The following is a 25,318-nucleotide window of genomic DNA, read 5'->3' on the forward strand; positions in this document are numbered from 1 at the left end:
GTAAGTCCTTTCTCGTGAAGTTGCTCAAAACTGCAGTGAGACTTTTATTATGGTCCTCTTGAGTAGCTCCAAACACAATAATATCATCGCTGAAGTTCTTAACTCCTGGAATTCCAGATAATGTTTGCTGTATTGCATTTCAAAATACTTCAGCAGCAGAATAAACACCAAAACTTAGGTGCTTGTATCTCCACAATCTTGTGGGTGTTGAGAATGTCATTATATATCTGCTTGTTGGATCCAATTCCAGTTGATGATAAATGAAAAATAGGGCTGCAACAGCACTACACGAGTGGTAGGGGGATGCCTTATCTGGTTACTTGTATTAATAAACCTTTGCGGCTGGAGTGCTAATGCATTTACAAACTTTAGAAAAGTTAAAGTCAAAAAAGAAAAATTGACCAAAAAAGATGCATCTAAGTAGCACTTCTCTCTCCACTGGTAAATTTTAGAACATCATATTTTTGGGGGGTGATGGTTAGGTAATGTTTTTTTTTTAAATTTAACTTTTATTAAGAAATATTGAAAGTAAAAAAATGTGACGCTAAAAACACAAATAGAATGCAGACATATGTAAATAGTACAATTTGGCATTGAGGGGGTCAAAGTCTAAGTTGCTCCAAGACTATATAGTGGTGATTAAATTTAGTTGTATTAACCAGTGTACACTGGATGGGTGTATTTTGTATTGAACTCAACTGATATGTAATGTCTATAAATAACTTTTATTACCTTATAGTGTAAAGACCAATTCTATTCAGTTCCTCTGTGATTCACAATCTTACTTTTTTAAAAGGATACAATAAGTTAATCAAAAAAATATCAAGTCGCAATATGTTGGGTAGTGCAATAGCACACACTTAGAAAATTGAGGTTAGAAATTTGTAAGAATCAAATTTAGTCACAGTGCTTACTATCCCATTAATTAAGTGAAGATATCTTGTTTTTGAACAGTAGGGGGATATATATATATATATATATATATATATATACACATACAGGTTAAACTCAAAAAATTAGAATATCGTGCAAAAGTTAATTTATTTCACTAATGCAACTTAAAAGGTGAAACTAATATATGAGATAGACTCATTACATGCAAATCAAGATAGTTCAAGCTGTGATTTGTCATAATTGTGATGATTATGGCTTACAGCTCATAAAAACCCCAAATCCACAATCTCAGAAAATTAGAATATTACATGCAATCAATAAAACAAGGATTGTACATAGAACAATATTGGACCTCTGAAAAGTATAAGCATGCATACTGTATATACTCAGTACTTGGTTTGGGCCCCTTTTGCAGCAATTACTGCCTCAATGCAGCGTGGCATGGAAGCTATCAGCCTGTGGCACTGCTGAGGTGTTATGGAAGACCAGGATGCTTCAATAGCGGCCTTCAGCTCTTCTGCATTCGGTCTGATGTCTCTCATCTTTCTCTTGGCAATGCCCCATAGATTCTCTATGGGGTTCAGGTCAGGCGAGTTTGCTGGCCAATCAAGCACAGTAATCCCACAGTCACTGAACCAGGTTTTGGTACTTTTGGCAGTGTGGGCAGATGCCAAGTCCTGCTGAAAAATGAATTCAGCATCCCCATAGAGCTCGTCTGCAGAAGGAAGCATGAAGTGTTCCAAAATCTCCTGGTAGACGGCTGTGTTGACCCTGGACTTAATGAAGCACAGTGGACCAACACCAGCAGATGACATGGCTCCCCAAATCAACACAGACCTCTCCATTCTTCCTCCATACTCTGGGTCCTTGGTTTCCAAATGAGATGCAAAATTTGCTCTCATCATAAAAGAGGACTTTGGACCATTGAGCAACAGACCAGGTCTGTTTTTCTTTAGCCCAGGTAAGACGCTTCTGACGTTTGTTGTTCAGGAGTGGCTTGACAAGAGGAATACGACATTTAAAGCCCATGTCTAGGATCCGTCTGTGTGTGGTGGCTCTTAATGCACTGACTCCAGCCTCAGTCCACTCCTTGTGAAAGTCCCCAAAACTTTTGAATGGCCTTTTCCTGACAATCCTCTCTAGGCCGCGGTCATCCCTGCTGCTTGTGCACCTTTTTATTCCACACTTTTCTCTTTTACATAACTTTCTATTAATGTGCTTTGATACAGCACTTTGGGAACATCCAACTTTTTTTGCAATTACCTTTTGAGGCTTTCCCTCCTTATGGAGGGTGTCAATGATGGTTTTCTGCACAACTGTCAGGTCAGCAGTCTTTCCCATGATTGTGATTCCTACTGGACCAGACTGAGAGACCATTTAAAGGCTCATGAACCCTTTGCAGGTGTTATGGCTTAATTAGCTGATTAGAGTGGGACACTTTGAGCCTAGAATATTGCACCTTTTCACAATATTCTAATTTTCTTAGATTGTGGATTTGGGGTTTTCATGAGCTGTAAGTGATAATCATCACAATTATGACAAATCATGGCTTGAACTATCTTGATCTGCATGTAATGAGTCTATCTCATATATTAGTTTCACCTTTTAAGTTGCATTAGTGAAATAAATGAACTTTTGCACGATATTCAAATTTTTCGAGTTTCACCTGTATATCAACTAGTCCCACCATATTGAATTTATTAAGGCCTAGATTTGGAGTTTGGCGGTAGAAGGGCTGTTAACGCTCCGCGGGCTTTTTTCTGGCCGCACCATAAAATTAACTCTGGTATCGAGAGTTCAAACAAATGCTGCGTTAGGCTCCAAAAAAGGAGCGTAGAGCATTTTTACCGCAAATGCAACTCTCGATACCAGAGTTGCTTACGGACGCGGCCAGCCTCAAAAACGTGCTCGTGCACGATTCTCCCATAGGAAACAATGGGGCTGTTTCAGCTGAAAAAAAACCTAACACCTGCAAAAAAGCAGCGTTCAGCTCCTAACGCAGCCCCATTGTTTCCTATGGGGAAACACTTCCTATGTCTGCACCTAACACCCTAACATGTACCCCGAGTCTAAACACCCCTACCCTTACACGTATTAACCCCTAATCTGCCGCCCCCGCTATCGCTGACCCCTGCATTATATTATTAACCCCTAATCTTCTGCTCCGTACACCGCCGCAACTTACATTATCCCTATGTACCCCTAATCTGCTGCCCTAACATCGCCGACCCCTATATTATATTTATTAACCCCTAACCTGCCCCCAACAACGTCGCCGACACCTGCCTACACTTATTAACCCCTAATCTGCCGACCGCACACCGCCGCCACCTACGTTATACGTATGTACCCCTAATCTGCTGCCCCTAACACCGCCGACCCCTGTATTATATTTATTTACCCCTAACCTGCCCCCCACAACGTCGCCGCCAGCTACTTACAATAATTAACCCCTAATCTGCCGACCGCAAAGCGCCGCCACCTACGTTATCCTTATGTACCCCTAATCTGCTGCCCCTAACACCGCCGACCCCTATATTATATTTATTAACCCCTAATCTGCCCCCCTCAACGTCGCCGCCACCTGCCTGCACTTATTAACCCCTAATCTGCCGAGCGGACCTGAGCGCTACTATAATAAAGTTATTAACCCCTAATCCGCCTCACTAACCCTATCATAAATAGTATTAACCCCTAATCTGCCCTCCCTAACATCGCCGACACCTAACTTCAATTATTAACCCCTAATCTGCCGACTGGACCTCACCGCTACTATAATAAATGGATTAACCCCTAAAGCTAAGTCTAACCCTAACACTAACACCCCCCTAAGTTAAATATAATTTAAATCTAACAAAATTAATTAACTCTTATTAAATAACTTATTCCTATTTAAAGCTAAATACTTACCTGTAAAATAAATCCTAATATAGCTACAATATAAATTATAATTATATTATAGCTATTTTATGATTAATATTTATTTTACAGGCAACTTTGTAATTATTTTAACCAGGTACAATAGCTATTAAATAGTTAAGAACTATTTAATAGTTACCTAGTTAAAATAATAACAAAATTACCTGTAAAATAAGTCCTAACCTAAGTTATAATTAAACCTAACACTACCCTATCAATAAATTATTAAATAAACTACCTACAATTACCTACAATTAACCTAACACTACACTATCAATAAATAAATTAAATACAATTGCTACAAATAACTACAATTACATAAACTAACTAAAGTACAAAAAATAAAAAAGAACTAAGCTACAAAAAATAAAAAAATATTTACAAACATAAGAAAAATATTACAACAATTTTAAACTAATTACACCTACTCTAAGCCCCCTAATAAAATAACAAAGACCCCCAAAATAAAAAATTCCCTACCCTATTCTAAATTAATAAATGTAAAAGCTCTTTTACCTTACCAGCCCTGAACAGGGCCCTTTGCGGGTCATGCCCCAAGAAAATCAGCTCTTTTGCCTGTAAAAAAAAAACATACAATACCCCCCCCCCCCAACATTACAACCCACCACCCACATACCCCTAATCTAACCCAAACCCCCCTTAAATAAACCTAACACTAAGCCCCTGAAGATCTTCCTACCTTGTCTTCACCATCCAGGTATCACCGATCCGTCCTGGCTCCAAAATCTTCATCCAACCCAAGCGGGGGTTGGCGATCCATCATCCGGTGGCTGAAGAGGTCCAGAAGAGGCTCCAAAGTCTTCCTCCTATCCGGCAAGAAGAGGACATCCGGACCGGCAAACATCTTCTCCAAGCGGCATCTTCGATCTTCTTGCATCCGGTGCGGAGCGGGTCCATCTTGAAGCAGGCGATGCGGATCCATCCTCTTTTTCCGTTGTCTCCCGACGAATGACGGTTCCTTTAAGGGACGTCATCCAAGATGGCGTCCCTTGAATTCCGATTGGCTGATAGGATTCTATCAGCCAATCGGAATTAAGGTAGGAATATTCTGATTGGCTGATGGAATCAGCCAATCAGAATCAAGTTCAATCCGATTGGCTGATCCAATCAGCCAATCAGATTGAGCTCGCATTCTATTGGCTGTTCCGATCAGCCAATAGAATGCGAGCTCAATCTGATTGGCTGATTGGATCAGCCAATAGGCAGGTGGAGGCGACGTTGAGGGGGGCAGATTAGGGGTTAATAAATATAATATAGGGGTCGGCGGTGTTAGGGGCAGCAGATTAGGGGTACATAAGGATAACGTAGGTGGCGGCGCTTTGCGGTCGGCAGATTAGGGGTTAATTATTGTAAGTAGCTGGCAGCGACGTTGTGGGGGGCAGGTTAGGGGTTAATAAATATAATACAGGGGTCAGCTGTGTTAGGGGCAGCAGATTAGGGGTACATAAGTATAACATAGGTGGCGGTCGGCAGATTAGGGGTTACAAAATTTTAATCGAGTGGCGGCGATGTGGGGGGACCTCGGTTTAGGGGTACATAGGTAGTTTATGGGTGTTAGTGTACTTTAGAGCACAGTAGTTAAGAGCTTTATGAACCGGCGTTAGCCCAGAAAGCTCTTAACTCCTGCTTTTTTCAGGCGGCTGGAGTTTTGTCGTTAGAGCTCTAACGCTCACTTCAGAAACGACTCTAAATACCAGCGTTAGAAAGATCCCATTGAAAAGATAGGATACGCAATTGACGTAAGGGGATCTGCGGTATGGAAAAGTCGCGGCTGAAAAGTGAGCGTTAGACCCTTTAATCACTGACTCCAAATACCGGCGGTAGCCTAAAACCAGCGTTAGGAGCCTCTAACGCTGGTTTTCACGGCTAACGCCAAACTCTAAATCTAGCCGTAAGTTTTTTGTATCAGGATGGTATAATTGGAAATTCGACAATTCCCCTTTAAATTATTGGTTTTCTCTTATTCTTTAGAACACTGTGGATGTGTATATATATATATATATATATATATATATATATATATATATATATAAGTTTGCACTAAATAGATAGATTGAATATCTCTTTGTTGATTTGGAAGTAATTCTATGAGTGGTTACAAATATATCACAATATCAGTCTGAGCATAAATTACTCTCATGTTTTTTAGGATACCCATACTTGTTGGCCTATATTAGCACTTAGACCGAGTGTGTTACTATAAGGGTTGTTTGTTGCAGTAATGTATCTTTCTTGTAAATAATCTAACAACACCTTATAGAGCAATACTAGTGTTTATAATTATCGTGATTTGAGAAATTCTTAAAATGATCTAATACACTTTAAATAAGTTTTAATCATGGATGTTTCCAACATAACCCACGCAAATAATCGAATGTTATGTGGTCACTGATATTTTTTATCTGTTTGTTATAAGCATTCAGTGCTAATCTCATTTGAGAATACTTAAGATTTTCTATTAGCTTGTAAATTTATTTATTATCCAAGTGGTTTAAAACACGCACACTACGATTTATCAACTAGTAAATTATTACAGATATTTCTATCAGTTATTCATCAGCGTTTCACGTTTGAATATTGCCGCCTTGTAACCGCTGTGCTGTAACTTGTATCCTCTCTTAGTTATACTACTTTCAGCTTCTAAATAGTTGCTTATGGCGTTCTTAATAGTTAGTCTTGGCAATAGTGTTAAATTTACTCTACCAAATGTACAATTATTGCAGTTATATTAATTCATTGTAAGTGTCAAATCTATTTGCAACTTTAAAATAAGTAAGGAGTTATAAAGATCAACAGCCCTCCCTTAACATGTTTCGCCGTTTTAGATTCCGGCTTTTTCAAAAGGTGACGCGTCCGGAGTCTGCGTGTGTATATCACCTAAACCCCGCCCCTTGTTCAATCCAAGTCCAACCCATGCCATCTTCAATTTGATTGGCACTTGGTTGCGGTTTTAACAAAAGGAATGATTTGGAGACCTATCAGACCTAGTTATTTGTACAAGATAATTGAGTTATAATGATTTTCCAGTATTGTACATTATGTTGCAAGTATTGATCACGTTTGTCATAGCTAAGTATACACAATTTAGTTGAAGATTAACAAAAGGTAAGTTTTACACAATACTGCACACATTTATTAAAATATGAAATCATATCTTGTATCATACTTAGTTCTCTATATTATGCCGATTAGTATGGTTTATTTACTAACATCCGCTGGGATTTTTCTAGGGATATTACTACCCCACATGAACTTTTGCATTTTATGAATTCTGCATTGATCATCTTGGATTTTAAATAATTTTATTAAATGTATTATTTTAGAATTTTAGTCTTACTGGATTCTATTCTTAACCACACTAGACCCTTCTATTCAGCTTGAAGAGTGATTACAGGTGGCCCTCGGTTTACGCCGGTTCAATTTGCGCCGTTTCAGAATAACAACCTTTTTTTTCAGTCACGTGCACTAATTAAAATAGCCAGTACAATGCAAGAGAATGAAGAACATTTGATAATAGGAGTAAATTAGAAAGTTGCCTAAATGTCATGCTCTATCTGAATCACAAAAGAAAAAATTTGGGTTCAGTGTCCCTTTAAGGAACTCAGAAAAGCTAATATGGAGATACAATGCAAAAAAAGTAGAATGACAGAAAGATTGAGGCAAATGGATTAGTCAGCTAGTGGGGAGGGTGTATAGAGTCAGTGATACATGAAACAGAGGATGTTATATGGGAAGGGAGGTGACAAAGAGAAGAAAATAAGGAGGGTTAGAAAATGGGTAAACACCAGAGATGATGTTTAAAAGGAGGAAAAGAAGGAAGTTAAGAGGAAGTTATAGAAAGAGCAGAGATTATTAGACACAGATGCTTTAAAGAGTTTTAGATAGAGGGAGAGAGAAGTGGAAGGATGGAGAGGCTTGCTGTATGGTTTTTAAGAAAATATCAGGACGGCAGTTTTCTGGGGCAAGGAAATGGGAATAAATACATTAAAGGGACATTGTACACTAGATTTTTCTTTGCATAACTGCTTTGTAGATGATCCATTTCTATAGCCCATCTGGGAGAGATTTTGTAACAATGTATATTTTTGCTTATTTTTTAATAACATTGTGCTGATTGATATACTCCTAACCAAGCCCCAACGTTTTAGATGTATACTTATGTCTACAGATTCCTGCTCCTCCTGTTTGTGTTATGGGTCTTTTAACATGCAGGAAATGGGGAGGGGGAGTGTCTGCAGTTCCTTCTTTTCCCAATCCCTTTCACTGGGTGTCCCAGCCTAACCTCATCAACAGTGATGAGCTGGTAGCTTCTAAGAAAGTTTTTGCAAAGCTTTTATACTGGATATTTAGATCAGCATCTGTACATATTCTTCTCTATAGTAGTGTCTATTACATGCAGTTATATGAAAATGTGTGTATACTGTCCCTTTAAGATTGGCTATAAGGGTATGACAAACAAATGAACAACATACATTCCAAGACCTGCAAAACATTTGTTTGCATGCAGTTTTATGAAAATTGGTGTATACTCTGCCTTTAAGATTGGCTATAAGGGTATGGCAAACAAATGAACAAGGTACATTCCAAGACCTGCAAAACATTTGTGCAGAAAATATTCGGATAACTAAGGTGGTAACAGATGATAAAGTACACAAATGGGGGAGGGGTGGGGAGTAAATAATTATAACAGTGCAATAAAATAGATCATAGGCTGAGTAGATATTATTATTGCAGAGAGGATACCTGGTTTACATTTGCATTGGATTTTATTATTTATCTTTCTAAAAGGTGCCTAATAAACATGTATTTATTGATTTGCACTGCTTAAGAGCTGTTTGCATGTGTGGTACTTTCTATCATATTCTGCTAACAAAATGTTTTAAAAAATTTGCTGAGCTTTGATATTACAGAGAAGTCCAGAGAGAAAGCCATGGAAAGGCTGGTGGAATTTGTGTTCCTGGTAACCTCTGCTGTGGCCAATTATAGATAGTGCTATGAGCATACATATTAGACCCTGGGTATCATTGTACTATACACATGACTGCAAAATGAACTCTAGGTGCCCAATCCCTACACCAGAATTGGGAAAATAGGTATAGGAGACAATGCAAAATAAATAATGACTGTACATTTCAACGCTTTTTTCTATGAAAAAAATAAACTTTTGATGGCGGATTGAAAGAGATATCAATAGTGTAGAACGTGCTTTTGCCTTTTTAAGCATTTTTGGGCACTGTATGTACTCTCCAGGTGCATGCACATGGGCACTGATTGGTAAGTATGTTACATTTACAGTCTAATCATTAGCTTCATTAGCATCATGACCAATCATTGTAGTAAGTGGCACCTTGCATATGTAAGTGGTACACATCTTGGTATTAAACAGTGGAGGCTCCTCCATAGGGGCAGCGCTCTACAATTTTTTGGGGGCAAAAAAATAAATAAAAAATAATAAATAAAATGCCAATGTGAGGTGGAGCTGTAAGGTTACTAGTAGTTTGTTGTTTTATTTTTGTTTTGTTTTTCAGGAGAGGGTGTGGCAGGGGGTTAGTTTCAAATAATAATAAAAAAGCTTATAGTAAAAAAACAAAAAAACAGTGTTAGAAATTACTGTCAATATCAGTTCATTTTTGGAACTCTGCACTGCCTGAGAGCACTTTACACATTTTACACATACTCAGTCTGCTTCAGTAAGATCTTTCTAACTTCTCCACTAGGACTTCTAAGCAAAAAAAAAATATATATATATATACTGTTCCAAAAGAAAAGGCACTCTCCGTTATTTAAAGATAGATCATTTTACTTAACGTTTTCGGGGTTAATCCCGTCCTCAGTCTGAGGACTGAGGCAACCCAGAAAACGTTAACTTAAGTAAAATTATCTATCTTTAAATAACGGAGAGTGCCTTTTCTTTTGGAACAGTGTATTTGAGTGTTTAAAGTGCACTCCGGTGGTTGTGGCAGATAGGTGAGTGCTGGATTCATATTGGACTTTATTATATATATATATATATATATATATATATATATATATATATATATATATATATATATATATATATATATATATACAGGTAGCCCTCAGTTTACGCCGGGGTTAGGTTCCAGAAGGAATGGTTGTAAATCGAAACCGTTGTAAATTGAAACCCAGTTTATAATGTAAGTCAATGGGAAGTGAGGGAGATAGGTTCCAGGCCCCTCTCAAAATTGTCATAAGTAACACCTAATACATTATTTTTAAAGCTTTGAAATGAAGACTTTAAATGCTAAACAGCATTATAAACTTAATAAAATAATCACACAACACAGAATATATAATTAAGCTAAGTTAAATGAATAAAAACATTTGCTAAACAGCATTATAAACCTAATAAAATAATCACAACACAGACTTCACATGCATTTTTCTGCAAACAGTTCTTTCTATGCATTCCAATCTGGACTGATTTATAGACAGAAAGATCTTGTTCCTTTGAAATCTGCTCGATAGCTCAGGTCTGGTTAAACTGATTAATTTCAGCTTGCTTGGCTTTGCTGCAACACAAGCGGACAGCTCCAACTACTGGCTATTTTAATAAATGCACTGCTTCTCAATGCTTTTCAATAGCAGTCACATGACTGGAAAAAAAGGTTGTTATTCTGAAATGGTGTAAATTGAACCGTTGTAAAACGAGGGCCACCTGTATATATATATATATATATATATATATATATATATATATATATATATATATATATAAAATTGTTTTATTATTTTTTCCTAATGGAAGTCCACCAGTACGGAAATGCTCGCTGACACAATTTGGGAATAGGTATATTGTTATTATGCATTTTATTATTATCCTATTGCTGGCATATAACTATGTCTATTCCTTGTGTTATATGCTAGCAATAGTGCAATAATAAAATTATCTATCGGCTAGATTACAAGTGAGGCGCAAATGGACTTGCACTAGCACAATCGTGCTTTTGCAAGCCATTTTTATTTCGCTTATATTACAAGTGGAGCAAAATCATTATTGTGCTAGCGCAATCACCATTTAGGCCATCTCAGAGCTGTGGTTAACTGGTTTGTGAAACCTTAAAGTTGCACAAAACACTTCAAAAATACATCACAAAGTACAGTTACACTCATATCACTTACACTGTCTAATAAAAATTATTTTTAAAAAAATATTGCACAAAAAAAGTTATAAGGGCTCAAAGATTGGAGATCTCGGGTGTTAGAAACAAAAAAGGCAGGCATATGGCTTTATCATTGAGACACATACATATACATTGCTAAATATGTATGTATATATATATATATATATATTTACGTTCAACCCCAAGGAAGAAAACACTTCACTCTCCGGTCTTTTCGTCAATATTTATTTATTATTCACAAAAGTTGTATTACAGCATTCCCAGACGTTTCGACACCTATTGGTGTCTTTTTCAATGGGTATTTGCCAAAATTGTTTTGTCCCAAAAGGCTCCTAACAAACTATTCCTAACCGCTTACCTATAAACCCCCGTATGTGCTCACGTCACTTCCGGTGCCATGGAGGCCGCTCCCCCTTGCGCGTGTCACTGCTCCTTCTCTGCCGCGTGGCTAATTAACATAGCTCCACCTGCGTGTTGACATATATCAACACGTAGTACACCCAAATATGCGCATGTCAGGGGCCAGCAACTCCGATAGCATCGGACTGACGAATAAACGTGTATTATAAAAACTTATCTATCCCATCTATTTATTAAAAAAATGCTATGAAAGCACAAGATAAGACCCTTAATATTTCCTATTTACACAGTGAACCTCATACCCAATTTATTTTGTCAACTATATATCCATTAACTTCATCTCAAGCTTGTTTGTACTAACATAACGACTGTTCTATAGTTGATTATAAAAAATGGTATTGGAAGTGGAGTTACTTGGTTGGTGGGAAACTTATCATAATAACATTCATCCCTAATGGAATAAGGTAGAAAAAACTTTTTGGTCCGCAACAGTACACTATATCATGGAGCTTCTTTGGTTTACAAATGTCCTTATTCCATCCACTCTATACAAATGGGTAATACAGTCCCTCATAATAGAAATGACCTGGATCAAACAATCCTAGACTTCCCATTAAAGGAAAACATTAAAATCCAGTTGTATATTTAGTCCTTTTGGTACTACTGTATCCAGTCGGTAGATCCAGGAGGTTTCCACCTGGAGGAGTTTGGTATTTCTATCTCCCCCAACCATGTCCCCTTTTCGTAACACTTAACCGGGTCGTTGTGGACCAAAATATCCTTTAAATTGGGTGCTCTTTTGTATACCATCCGTGGTGCTTTTGTACGTGTAAAGGGTAAGGTCTTGTCAGAACTCACGATTTCCCAATTCTTCTTTACCGACTCTGATAGAATCTTAGATATGGGGTTGAACGTTGTTATAAAATTGATGTTGTCACTCACATCTTCCACATTCTTCTTCACACCCTGAGGCAGAAGTAATGACTTTTGATCTTGTTGCACCAATTCAGTGTGTACCTTTTTGATCAATTTTCGTCCATAGCCTCGTTGTTCCAATTTATTGACCATTTCTTCCTCTTGGATTCTCCTTGTCTCCGGTATTGTATTATTGCGGACCACTCGCGTAAGCTGAGAGGAGACAACACCTCTTTTTTGATGTCCCGGATGGTAACTTGTGGACAGCAACAAGGAGTTTTTGTCAGTGGGCTTTGAGTATAATGAGGTTGAAAATTTACAACCCTCATCATCATTGTAAATTGTAATATTTAAATCCAAAAATGGTATACTTCTACAATCACAGGAGTACTTAAAACGAATGGTAGAGTCAATGTTATTCAGAGTATCAACCCATTTCTTCAGTGATTCCTCGGACCAAAAAGTTTTTTCTACCTTATTCCATTAGGGATGAATGTTATTATGATAAGTTTCCCACCAACCAAGTAACTCCACTTCCAATACCATTTTTTATAATCAACTATAGAACAGTCGTTATGTTAGTACAAACAAGCTTGAGATGAAGTTAATGGATATATAGTTGACAAAATAAATTGGGTATGAGGTTCACTGTGTAAATAGGAAATATTAAGGGTCTTATCTTGTGCTTTCATAGCACTTTTTTAATAAATAGACGGATAGATAAGTTTTTATAATACACGTTTATTCGTCAGTCCGATGCTATCGGAGTTGCTGGCCCCTGACATGCGCATATTTGGGTGTACTACGTGTTGATATATGTCAACACGCAGGTGGAGCTATGTTAATTAGCCACGCAGCAGAGAAGGAGCAGTGACACGCGCAAGGGGGAGCGGCCTCCATGGCACCGGAAGTGACGTGAGCACATACGGGGTTTATAGGTAAGCGGTTAGGAATAGTTTGTTAGGAGCCTTTTGGGACAAAACAATTTTGGCAAATACCCATTGAAAAAGACACCAATAGGTGTCGAAACGTCTGGGAATGCTGTAATACAACTTTTGTGAATAATAAATAAATATTGACGAAAAGACCGGAGAGTGAAGCGTTTTCTTCCTTGGGGTTGAACGTAAATCTACATTTTTCCACGCAGCACCCTGGCAGATGATCCTTGGAACAGTGAGTGCACTATAACTGTTATTGCTCTCTCTCTCTCTCTCTCTCTCTCTCTCTCTCTCTCTATATATATATATATATATATATATATATATATATATATATATATATATATATATATATTTATGTGTACATATATATAAATGTATTTATATGTATATATATACATATTTACAGACATATATATACACATATAAACACATTAATATATATGTACACATATATAGACATATATGTAAGTGCATTATATCCCTTTGCCATTAAGTAGATGAAAAATACTTATAGGAAATATATTGAGAATTCTGATATATTAACGTGGTAAAAATACCAAGAAGCCAAAAAAGTAAGAGAGAGCTATTTTTACCAAAAAGAATCTCAAACTGAAATTCAAACTAAAGCTTCTTTTTCTAAACTTAATGGAAAGACTGCCAAATGGCTTGCACAAATAGTGAAAGCACGTAAAAAGAAAAATCATATAGCAGCGATTAAAAAGAAGGAAGAGAGACTGGTGTCCAATGAGGACATAATCCAAATAGTTCACACTTTTTTTCAGAAAGTTTATACATGCACGGGAGTGAATGGGGAGGAAAAAGCAGTCTTTTGGGAAAAAATTAAAAAGTGCCAAAGTTATCTAAGGAGAATCTAGATTTTTTAAATACCCCAGTTTCACAGAAATAAATAATTGAAGGGATTCAAGATATGGCTTCAAATAAGGCCCCTGGCCCTGACCAACTGCCAGCAGAATTCTACAAAATCCTGCAAGAGCATATATCTTCAGTTTTGCAAGACTTGTTTAATGAATATTATATAAAAAATAGAAAGTCCTCTCCATACTTTTTCACATCCAGAATAACACTTATACTTAAGAAAGATAAAGACCCAGAATCTCTAGATGCATATAGACCGATTTCTTTATTGAATAATGACTACAAACTATTAACAGCAATAGTGGCTAACAGGCTTAAATACATCTTGGATCCACTTATACATACAGATCAAGCTGGATTTATGGCTGGGAGAAATCCAACAAAAAACATGCGCAGAGTACTCACAATTATTGAAGAGATATGGGCTAATAAATACAAAGTAAGAGATAATAAAGAAGCTGCGATAATAACAATTGATGCAGAAAAAGCTTTTGATTCCTTCACATGGGATCATTTATTCACTTCTATTGAAAAATTTGGCTTAACAGGGCATTTCAAAGAATTTGTTTGAATGATATATACTGATCCAACTTCAAGACTATTAATAAACAGGCAATATTCTCCTAAAATAAATATTTCTAAAGGTACAAGACAGGGATGCCCCTTATCCCTTCTACTTTTTAATCTCGCAATAGAACCACTGGCGATAATACTAAGAAAGGATCTGAAAGGTATTTTTTGGGAGGAAGGAAAGTAGTATTATCACTTTATGCAGATGATTTATTAGTATTTATAGAAAACTCTCAAAAAAGTATTCCTATCTTAATAGATATTATTCAACAATACAGCAAATTCTCCAGCTATAAGATCAACCTTACTAAATCTGAAATTCTCTGGCTACATAAAAAGCAAATAGTATACCCTATACATTATTTAAGGAGGTAGAAGAGAAAATAAAAAATCTAGGTATTATCATAAATAGGAATCCTTCTAAATGGTACGAGATGAATTACAAAAAAGTTTGGATATCGTCCACAAGAGACTTACAGAAATGGGGGGTTCTACCTCTTGGTGTTTCTGCTAAAATACATCTGATTAAGATTCTTCTCCCTAAAATATTATTTCTCTGTCAAAATTTACCAACATTTATAAAAGAGCTAGATCTTAAACAATTCTATTCAAATTGTGTTACATTTTTATGGAAAGGAGGGAAAGCACGTATGGCCTTGAAAAGATTAATGCAGAAAAAAGGAAATGGAGGGCTCAGTTTTCCTAATCTTAAATTGTATAACAGGGTATTCATGGTTAAGATTGCTTGTGACTGGCTAACAGAAAAAGATTTAGTCCCCTATACACAACTAGATCAAAATCTGATATATCCATTCTCGCGGAAAGGTTTACTCCACTTACATCTTAAGAATATACCCAAAGAGGTGGTTAAACTAAAAATAATATGCAATGTGGTGGTGGCCTGGATTAAATATAATAAAGATTTAGATGTTAATAATCGGATATCTCACTATCTTACTATCCAAGGGAATCCAGATTTTATACCTGGAATGGAGCAAAATGTTTTCAAGAAATGGGAACAGAAGGGCTTAACTTATGTCACTCAACTTAAAGACATAGAACTACAGACAATTAAATCTTTTAATGTATTAACACAGTAATTTGCTCTATCCACCAAAGATTTTTATGCGTATTTACAGATTCAGCATTTATTTTTTAACTTACAAGAAAAATATGGGAATGATTGGTCTCTGGGTGTAATAGATTCTAGCATAAATATGTATCAAGCTGGCCTGAACTCAATATCAATATGGTATAATTTAATGATGCAGAAAACAGGACAGGATAATTTAGAGAAAATAAGTATTGCTTCGAGCAAAGAATTTAGAGAGATGTCAGTAGTAGAAGTTACACAAAGTATTAAAAGAGTAGATAAAGCCATTAACTCTATTAGTTGGAGAGAATCTGATTTAAGTATTCTTTACAAGGCATATATGACACCAACAGTTATAGCGAGATGGTCTAAGCAGGATAAGCCGGGCTGTTCCAGATGTAACTTTGTTAAAGCTGATTTGTGTCATTGTTTCTGGACATGCCCTAAGATCCAAACATTTTGGAATAGAGTTAATTATTGGGTGAATAGGTTTCTGAAAAAAAAAAATGTAAATTAGAGGCACAACATATATTTTTTCTATATCCAAATCCAAGGAACGCTAAATATAGGGTAAATGTAGAATTAATTAACACATCCATATTAATTGGGCGAAACGTTATACTGAGATCTTGGAAATCTAAATTTAGCCCAACAATGAAAGAATTTAATAATAAAATATTGGTACAGATGAACATGGAACAATATAATACAAATATAACACAGCAAAAGAGGGTAGCTCTCTTTTTTCAGAAGTGGCTAAAGATATTATTGACACTTCCAGAGAGGGTTCAAAAACAAATAATATATCCCTTTAAAAAATCGGATTATTTCAGTATAGCCTTTCCCCCCCCCCCCCCTCGTTTGTCTGTTTTGTTTTGTGTTGTTTTTGCTTATATGTTGCTTCCCGAGCTTGGTAGTATGAGATTGAGTCTCCCTATGTTGCCAAGATAGATCGTCTTCTCTATTTTTTTAGACTAGGGGGAACTAAACAAAGGTTGTAAATGTATAAAGCTGAACTAAATACAGGATCCTGCGAAATTGAAAAAAGGAAAGAGAAAGAAAGGGGAGGAAAAAGAAAAAGGGGGAGGATAATATAAGGTTTGTTTATGAGTAGAGAATATGCCTCCTTTAGGTTAATTAGGTAAGATTAAGATATGACCTGTATGAGTAAGAATACGAGGCAAGAAAAAAAAAAGGAAAGGAAGGAAACAGGAAAAAAAAAGAGTTGGCTGTATTTAAAACAGTTGTAGGAGTACACTTTCAGATGAGCTAAGTTATTTCTCTATCCCATCCCTCCCTTGGAGGTTGGTTTTTGCTTCTTCCTTTTGTTTTCATAACTTTTTGATAGTTTTTTAGTATGTAAATTTTTAGTATATGTGACAGTTGCAGTAGAAAAAACTGTGTGTTACCGTCTGCTGATACCGTGTGTTATTCACACCAACGGAGATGGTGTGTTTTTCTTTGTTTTTTTTGTGTTAAATTTGGTATTTTAATTTAAAGAAAAAAACAGAAAGGGGAAGAAAAAAACCAACAGGGTGTACACATTGTATTGTTTGAAAGTAAAAATGGAAGCTATCTAAAAGTATAAAAAGCACTGTATCATAGCATAGCATAGACTATATATTTATGTAATTTACATGATTGTGTTTACTGTATAATTATTTATCCGCTGTACACTATGACATTGTCCACTGCATGGGGCATTGTTTTGTGATTTATATAATTGTACCCACTGTTGGTTAATAAAAAATAAAAAAAAAGATGAAAACATGATAAAACATATATATGCAATATTCATATTTAATAAAGATTTTGAACTATATATTTACTGTAAATATTTCACGTACACGCGGAAAAAATGTAATTTTTAACACTCAGGGTTTTAATTTTGTCTTGTGTAATGTATATGGACCTAATAAATCCAATAAAGGATTTTGGGAAAGATTAAAAAGTACCTTACTAAATTTTAGTGGTTAAAAGCTAGTGGTGGCAGGAAATTTTAATATAGCCCCTAGTTCTTGTCTGGATAGGGTTTCTTCTTCTCGGAATAAAGAAATAGAAATAGAGTTGATAAAATTTTTAGAACCTTTTGCTTGGACCTGAATTTGCAAGATATCTGGCGTCTCCAAAACCCTAACCACTCGTGTGAATAAAAAAAACCATCAAAACATTTCCTGAATTGATTTATTTATGGTGATGGATAATTTAAAGGGACTAGACATGAATGCAGATATCAAGGATATTTCCATTGCAGGGATTTCTCTGCTAATACAGTTCAATCCACAATCCCATTTGAGGTAGATAATGTACATTTTATTAGCTGGTTGAAAGAAAAATGGAAAGAATATCATCATAATAATAAGACATCTGAAACTAAACCTGAGATCTTCTGGGAAGCATTCATAAGAGGTGAAATAATTGCTTATCTATATAGATGGAAAAAGAGATATAACGCAAGGGAGACTCAACTTGCGAATCAGGTTAGGAACAGCTATAAAAAAAAAAAATCTATGCGCTTAAGAAGAGCAAACAGAAAAAAAACCTGTGACAAGAAGAAGCAAAAACATCAAATGGTAGTATTTAGTAAAAGTATGCAAAGAAGACTAATTTGCTGCCTTGCAAATTTGATCAAATGAAGCCTCATTCTTGAAAGACCAAGAAGTAGTCACTGACCTAGTAGAATGAGCAGTAATTTGCTGCAGCTGAGGCTGACTTTCCTCCAAATAAGCTTTGTGAATCAAAAGTTTTAACCAAGAGGCTAAAGAAACAGAAGAAGTCTTTTGATCCTTCCTAGGATCAGAAAAATGAACAAACTGGAAGTTTGTCTAAAATCCTTAGTAGCATTAATATAATATTTTAATGCCCTAACAGCATCCAAGTAATTCAAAGATCTCTCAGAAGAATTCTTAGGATTAGTACAATCTCTTTGCTAAAGTTCTCTGAAGAAACAACATTAGGCAAAAAAATAAAAGACATTCATAAAACAGCCTTATAAATCCTGATAAAAAAAGTCAGATAAGGGGGCGGAGCCAACCGCAGTGCTGAGTGGAGGCATACATCTAGAGCTCCTGGCCCTTTTCTAAAATTAAAGTTTATTACCCTTTTAATTTGAGTCATATTTGGGTCCAAACAAGGATATTAACTAATCCTGACAACATACACTGCCTTTGGAAGCATTCTTTTACACCTCTGGGGAAATGCCGGTGCAGCACTACTGACTGCTGCATGCTTCCATAGACCCACACTCTACAGGCTCCGGAGGGTCAGGGATCCACTCCGGAGCACCAGCACCTGAATAAAAGCAGTCACTCTTTGCAAGCTTCCTCCTCTACAATCCTGCCATCCGCTGACACAGCTGAATGAGGCCAGAGGAGTGCCTCTTCAAATCTCTTTTTCCCTGATCCTTACAGATCTGGAGCACCCCTAGTTTTGAACTTGGGTCATTGACTCTGGCCTCTCAGACCTGGAGGACCCTATGGATGTCCTTCAATATCTATGTTAATGGATTGCCTCACAGTACCAGAGTTAACAGCAATGGACTTCCAAATTATGACTCTAGATGCGACTGCAGAGGACTTAGTGTTTGTATTTGTTTTTGCTGTTCTTGTTTTTCTCTATCCTCAACTACATGATCCTGTTTCATTATAGGAACCTTGGGACATCCTGGAAGATAACTCGACCCTGGCATTTCCCCTGCAAGAGTAAGAGGAGGGGAATGCTGGTTTCAGTGCCCCCTCCAAAAATATTATGTTACGAATGTTTAAGTGATGTTACTGTTACTGTTTGAGTTGACTTAAATGGTTAAAATGGGCACATAGCTAAGAGACCACAACATTAGACCTCAAGGCCTTTAGCATACTTTTAGAGTATGTCTACTTGGTTCCCCTCTGATTTTATCTTGTAGACTTCTCCCAGAGGTCTGGCCCCAAAGATTAAACACTCCACTTAGCGTAATGACTGCCCGTCCTTCAAGTCGGGGGGGGGGGGGGGCTGGTGAGGAAGATATAGGGGTCTCATCACCTCAGTATTTTGGCTTAATTCATCACCCTTAGTCTTACTCAACTTAACTCCCCTCCTAGCTTAGTGGTCACCTCTTCTTTCAAAAGATCAAGGGGAGAAGGATAGGGGAAAATAAACAAAGGCTCCAGCACTCTAATGCCCAGATTTAAAAACTTATTCTTAAGATGCCCTAGATCTAATAACCCTTTTTATTGTTATCATGCTGTTATATGTCTTTAATGTTATGTTACAACAGGAATTCAATTGTATTAAAGATAGCAGGTGCTCAGTGTTTGCTGCACTAATGGTCCATTAAGAACGCCCATCCCCACACCTTGGTTCGCCTTATTGGGCCCATATGTCCCGATGACTGCAAAGTCAGCCCTACCTAATCTACCTCTGATGCCTTTGGCACTTCCCCCCCACATTTGGATTTGCTTTATCTTTGCTTCTTAGGGAAGCACAACACAGATATTGGCTGTGTTTTTCTACCACAGACCTTTCTTATCACCACATATTAGAAGCATTTCACTATTGAATTGAGTCTACGTCGCACCATCTGCAGTAACCAGTACTGCAGAATATAAAGAACATTACCTAGCTTTTTTACCTCCCCTCCCTCCACCTAGTTCCCCAAATCCCCCCCCTCCATTTATTTTCTCTCTCTCTGCTGTTGTCTGGCATGGCTATCAAATTTGCTACTTTGAATACCCAAGGCTTGAACTTACCTACAAAGAGGAGCCTTCTCCTCCGATTCCTTTTAAAAAGTAGAGTGGGAGTTGTCTTTCTCGAGGAAACCCATTGGCCCCGGGGCTCCTTTTTCATGAAGAAATCCAAACTTTTTCCAACTTGCCTGTCGGCCTCTCACCCAAAAAAAAGAAGAGGAGTCACTATTGTGGTCCACAAGTCAATTACATGTGAAGTACAGCACGTAGAAAGAGACCCAGAGGGCAGGTACCTGCTGGTGGTTTGTACCTTGGACGGTGTTCAGTACACCCTAGCTTCGTTGTATGCCCCAAATGTTGGCCAGCTTGCCTTCCTGAAATCGGTTCTTCCCCTGATAGACCAATTAAACAGAGATACTCTCCTGATAGGCGGGGATCTGAACATAGTGTGGGACCCAGTCTTGGATAGGAGACCTTACAAACATAAACCCATAGACCCCGTAGCTAAAAGGGCCTCAAGTCAGTTTAGATCCTTAATGTACCATTATGGTTTGTATGACACATGGAGATGTATGTCCCCCTTGGAGAGAGACTTCACTTTCTATTCAAACCCTCACCTCTGCTACTCAAGAATTGACTACCTGTTGAGTCATTCCCCCCTTCTGGACATGCTTTCCTACCCTTCTATTCAGTTGTGCCCATGATCGGACCATGATATGGTCTCCATCTCCTTGGTGGATGCCAATCCTCGGGGATCCCCTCCCTCGTGCTGGAGGTTACACCCCTCGTTAATTTCTGGGCCGGCCGGAGTTGAAACCTCTAAGGTTATCTACAATTTTCTGTCCACCAATGATAACACTTTAACAGACGACCTTGTGCTTTGGGCAACCCTGAAGGCGTTCATGAGGGGCCACTTTACAAGCCTCAAAAAATCGTAGACTTATGGGAAAGCCCCTCACTCAACTATACTCAGAGCTATGTTCACTAGAAAAACATAATAGAGGAGGCCCGTCGAAACTGATGGCTGAACAGATAGCAGCCATAAGATCCAAAATTAATGTAATTGAGGAAAAAAGGGTACAATCAAATCTCCTGGCCCTTAAACAATTATACTACTATAAAGGTAACAGAGCCGATAGACTTCTAGCCCATAAGCTCCGTACTCGTACACAACAATGTAGAATCCCATCTATTAAATCTCAAAATGGGCCTGTATATGCCCCAAAAGACATAGCAAGTGCATTTGCACAGTACTATACTGCATTGTATCATTTAGATTCCTCCCCGGGAACCCTAGGGCCCCAAAACCGCAGATTGAACAGTTTCTGTCTTCACTTCCCCTCCCAGTCCTATCCGTGGATGATTCCCAGTATCTCTCTGGCCCACTGACCACCGAAGAACTGCAACAAGAGATCTCCTCACTTCAGTTAAGCAATGCCCCGGGACCGGACGGTTTCACCACTCTGTTTTATAAGACTTATTCCCAACAACTGATACTTCTTCTCACCAGATTTTTCAACTCCACTTTTAACACAGGAAAACTTCGTCCAGAGTTACTTGAGACCTCCATCATAACTCTACCTAAAGAGGGGAAGGATCATTCCCTATGCGAGAGTTATAGGCCGATTTCTTTAATAAATGTGGATGTAAAGCTCTATGCGAAAATATTGGCCACAAGATTAAATAGGTTTCTCCCAGAATTAGTAGGCCCGGACCAGGTCGATTTTATCCCAGGCAGGCAGGGCCCTGACAATACGAGACGCCTCCTGAATATATTCACTGAGGCTTCAGACATGGAAATTCCCCTTCTTGCCCTGTCAATGGATGCTGAGAAAGCATTCGACAGGGTGAGATGGGACTATATGTTCTCAACATTGCTTGCGTTTGGCCTCCCAGAACCCTTCATTACCACAGTGAGATCTTTATATTCTTGTCCCACGGCAAAGGTAAGAGGTTTAGACTTTTGTTCAGGCGCAGTACAGATCACTAACGGCACAAGACAGGATTGTCCCCTGTCTCCGCTGCTGTTTGCCCTAGCTATTGAGCCATTGGCTGTTGCAATACGGATCTCAACTCAAATAAAGGGACTAGTTCTTCACGACACCCCCCAGAAACTAGCCCTCTACGCAGATGATCTGATTCTTTTTATTACAGACCCGGAGGAATCTCTCCCTGCTCTCTTTGACCTCCTAGACAGGTTCAGCAGCTTTTCTTACTATAAATTGAATTTAAGTAAAACCGAAGTATACCCCTAAATCTACACGACTCTGTATTAAAATCCCTTAAGAAAAAATATAAATTTCACTGGTCTTCATCGGGTCTCAGACACCTTGGGGTGCTCCTCTCTCATGACACTGGCTTAGTTCTGTCTAAAAACTTTCACACCTACCTCTCACAGCTCCAAATAGATCTATGCTCCAGAAGATACGATGAAATCTCCTGGTTCGGGAGAATAGCCACAGTAAAAAAGATGTGGCTTCCCAAACTAACATACTTTTTCCGTTGTTTACCGATAAAGGTCCCACTTTCATTGCTAAACAAGTTTCAAGTGGTGATCAACCGGTATATATGGAACAGGAAGAGGCCCCGAATCACAACCTCTTTGTTACAACGCCCAGTCCTGGACGGTGGTCTAGGTCTTCCGAATATAAGGCTTTATTATGAGGCCGCCCTTCTATCCCATATTTCTGAATGTACCACAAAACAGGTCGCCCCCCGCTGGCTGAAACTGGAGCAGTCCTCCTTACCGGCCCACCTTACACTTATGGATCTTTTATGGATCCCACCCCACTGCGGCTCGGACTTCCCAATTCAAAACAAAATCATCTTGCATTGCAAGAACTCCTGGCTATGCCTTCGCCAACACAATCTGGTCTCCCCACACCCCTCTCCCAGTCATTCTATATCGGGCCTCCTACTAGGTCTTCCACTTGCAGGTCCAGCAGTTCATCGTGCCCTCTCTATTCTCAAAATTACAGACCTCTTTTCAGGATGAAATCCAAATTCACTTGAGGACCTGGTCCATAACCATGCTATCCATCCCAAGTTCAGATTTGATCTCCTGAGACTTTTTTCCATACTGAAATCGTGGGGATTCACGAGCACCCCGCCTAGGCCACAGACACAATGGGAGATTCGGATATCTACGGACTGCCATCACATCTCCCCCTTGTCCTCCCACTACCAAATTCTTTTTGATGCTTCCAAACTTACTAAAACCCGACAGATGGAGGACTGGGAGAGGGACTGGAGGGTGGAGCTGTCTGAGGAGGAATGGTCTGATGCAATCCAGCATACCAAATCGTCAATTTATTGCTTGACACTGTACAAACTGTTCTATAAGTTACTAACCAGATGGCATTACGTTCCCTCAAAGCTACACAAAATGTTCCCGGGCAGCTTCCCCCTCTGTTGGAGAGGCTGTCAATAGATAGGCGATTAGGCATGTTTGGTGTGTCTGCCCTATCATTGTCCCCATGTGGAGCTAACTAGAGGTGTTGTGTTGCCGACTGGGACTGGTGACGTCCCTGCCCCTGGAAAGAGCTCTGGTTCATGCTGGTCTCTGACCCCTCTCTGCCCCCAATCGTGCTCTTTTGATAATGATCACAATGGCGGCAAAACTCTTAATTGCCAGAAACTGGAAAAAACCTGACACCCCTAACTGGCAGGTCCCGATTCAACTTATTTCCTACTTTCGGTCTATGGAGAGTTACGTATACACTTCTCGCCAACAAATAGACCTGTACGCTATGATCTGGGAGCCCTGGAACTCACTGGGGAAGGGCAAGGTTCTCTCGATGTAATTGTAAGACAGCTGGCATCAACAATAGACTGTTCCAGCGGGGAGGGGACTGTAACATTTCCCCCTCCCAGTATCTGGTAGTCTGGCAGGTTATAAATGTGTGTTGGTTTGTTTGGTTTTTTTGTTGTTGTTTTTTTTTTTTTCTCATCCCCCCCCCTCACCTACTACCCCCCCTACCCTATCCCCTTCACGAGAATTGCCCATCCAATTAATGTCAAATGGACTTTAACTCCCCCTAGGTATGTGTGAACACCCCATAGTGCATAATAGTACATCAATCTTCCTGTTTATTTGCTTCCTCAATTTAGGTTATACATTTTTGCTCTGATTAAAAGGGAAAAAAAGAGAAAAAAAGTAGAGAAATGAAAAGGAAACAAAAAGAGAAAAATTGAATAACTCATCATCTGGTTGTTACGTTTTACTGGGTCGACCTCCTTGGGTTTGGATTTTTGTTTGAGGTATGCCTGAGGCTAAACTCAGAAGGAGGTCTCCCACGTTGATGTAGTTTTTTTATATATATATATATATATATATGCATTGCAATACTTGTATATTTCTCTGTGACTGAATTTAATAAAAATTATTCTTTAAAAAAAAAAAAGTCAGATAAGGAGGTTTACAAGAAAGAGCAGATAACTCAGAAAATAGCCAAAAGAAATAACACTTTCCAAGGCAGTAGTTTAATGTCCAATTTATGCATAGGTTCAAAAGGAGAAGCCTGCAAAACCCTTAACACCAGGTTAAAATTTAATGGAGGAGAAATAGACTTGATAGGTTTAATACGAACCAGATCCTGAACAAAACTATGAACATCAGGAAGATTAGCAATCTTTCTGTAAAACAAAACGAAAAGAGAACTGGCAGATAGGCCTTTATCTACACCATCCTGCAAAAACTGCAGAATCCTAGGAGTTCTGACAGAATTCCAGGAAAAAACATGATTTATACACCATGAAATAAAGGCCTTCCAGACCATGTGATAGATTTTTCTAGTTAAATGCTTACAAACCTATGCCTAAGGACTAAGCGTTCAATTTCCATGCCATCAAGTTCAGAGACTTGAGATCTGGAGGGAAAAATGGACCTTGAGATACAAGGTCTGACTGTAGAAGAAGAGG

At 38.2% G+C, this 25,318-nt stretch overlaps 1 protein-coding gene across 1 annotated transcript in view; it reads right to left on the reverse strand.

The window, feature by feature from the left end:
• Positions 1-12,407, reverse strand: part of TAC3 (tachykinin precursor 3) — a 73,300-nt gene extending 60,893 nt beyond the window's left edge. The window contains exon 1 of the mRNA XM_053705515.1: positions 12,198-12,407. Within this exon, the coding sequence (XP_053561490.1) occupies positions 12,198-12,407 (210 nt within the window). The remainder of the gene's footprint in view (positions 1-12,197) is intronic.
• Between the last annotated feature and the right edge of the window lie 12,911 nt (positions 12,408-25,318).

This window comes from Bombina bombina, chromosome 3 (genome assembly GCF_027579735.1).
Source record: "Bombina bombina isolate aBomBom1 chromosome 3, aBomBom1.pri, whole genome shotgun sequence".
In the NCBI taxonomy this organism is placed as follows: Eukaryota; Metazoa; Chordata; class Amphibia; order Anura; family Bombinatoridae; genus Bombina; species Bombina bombina.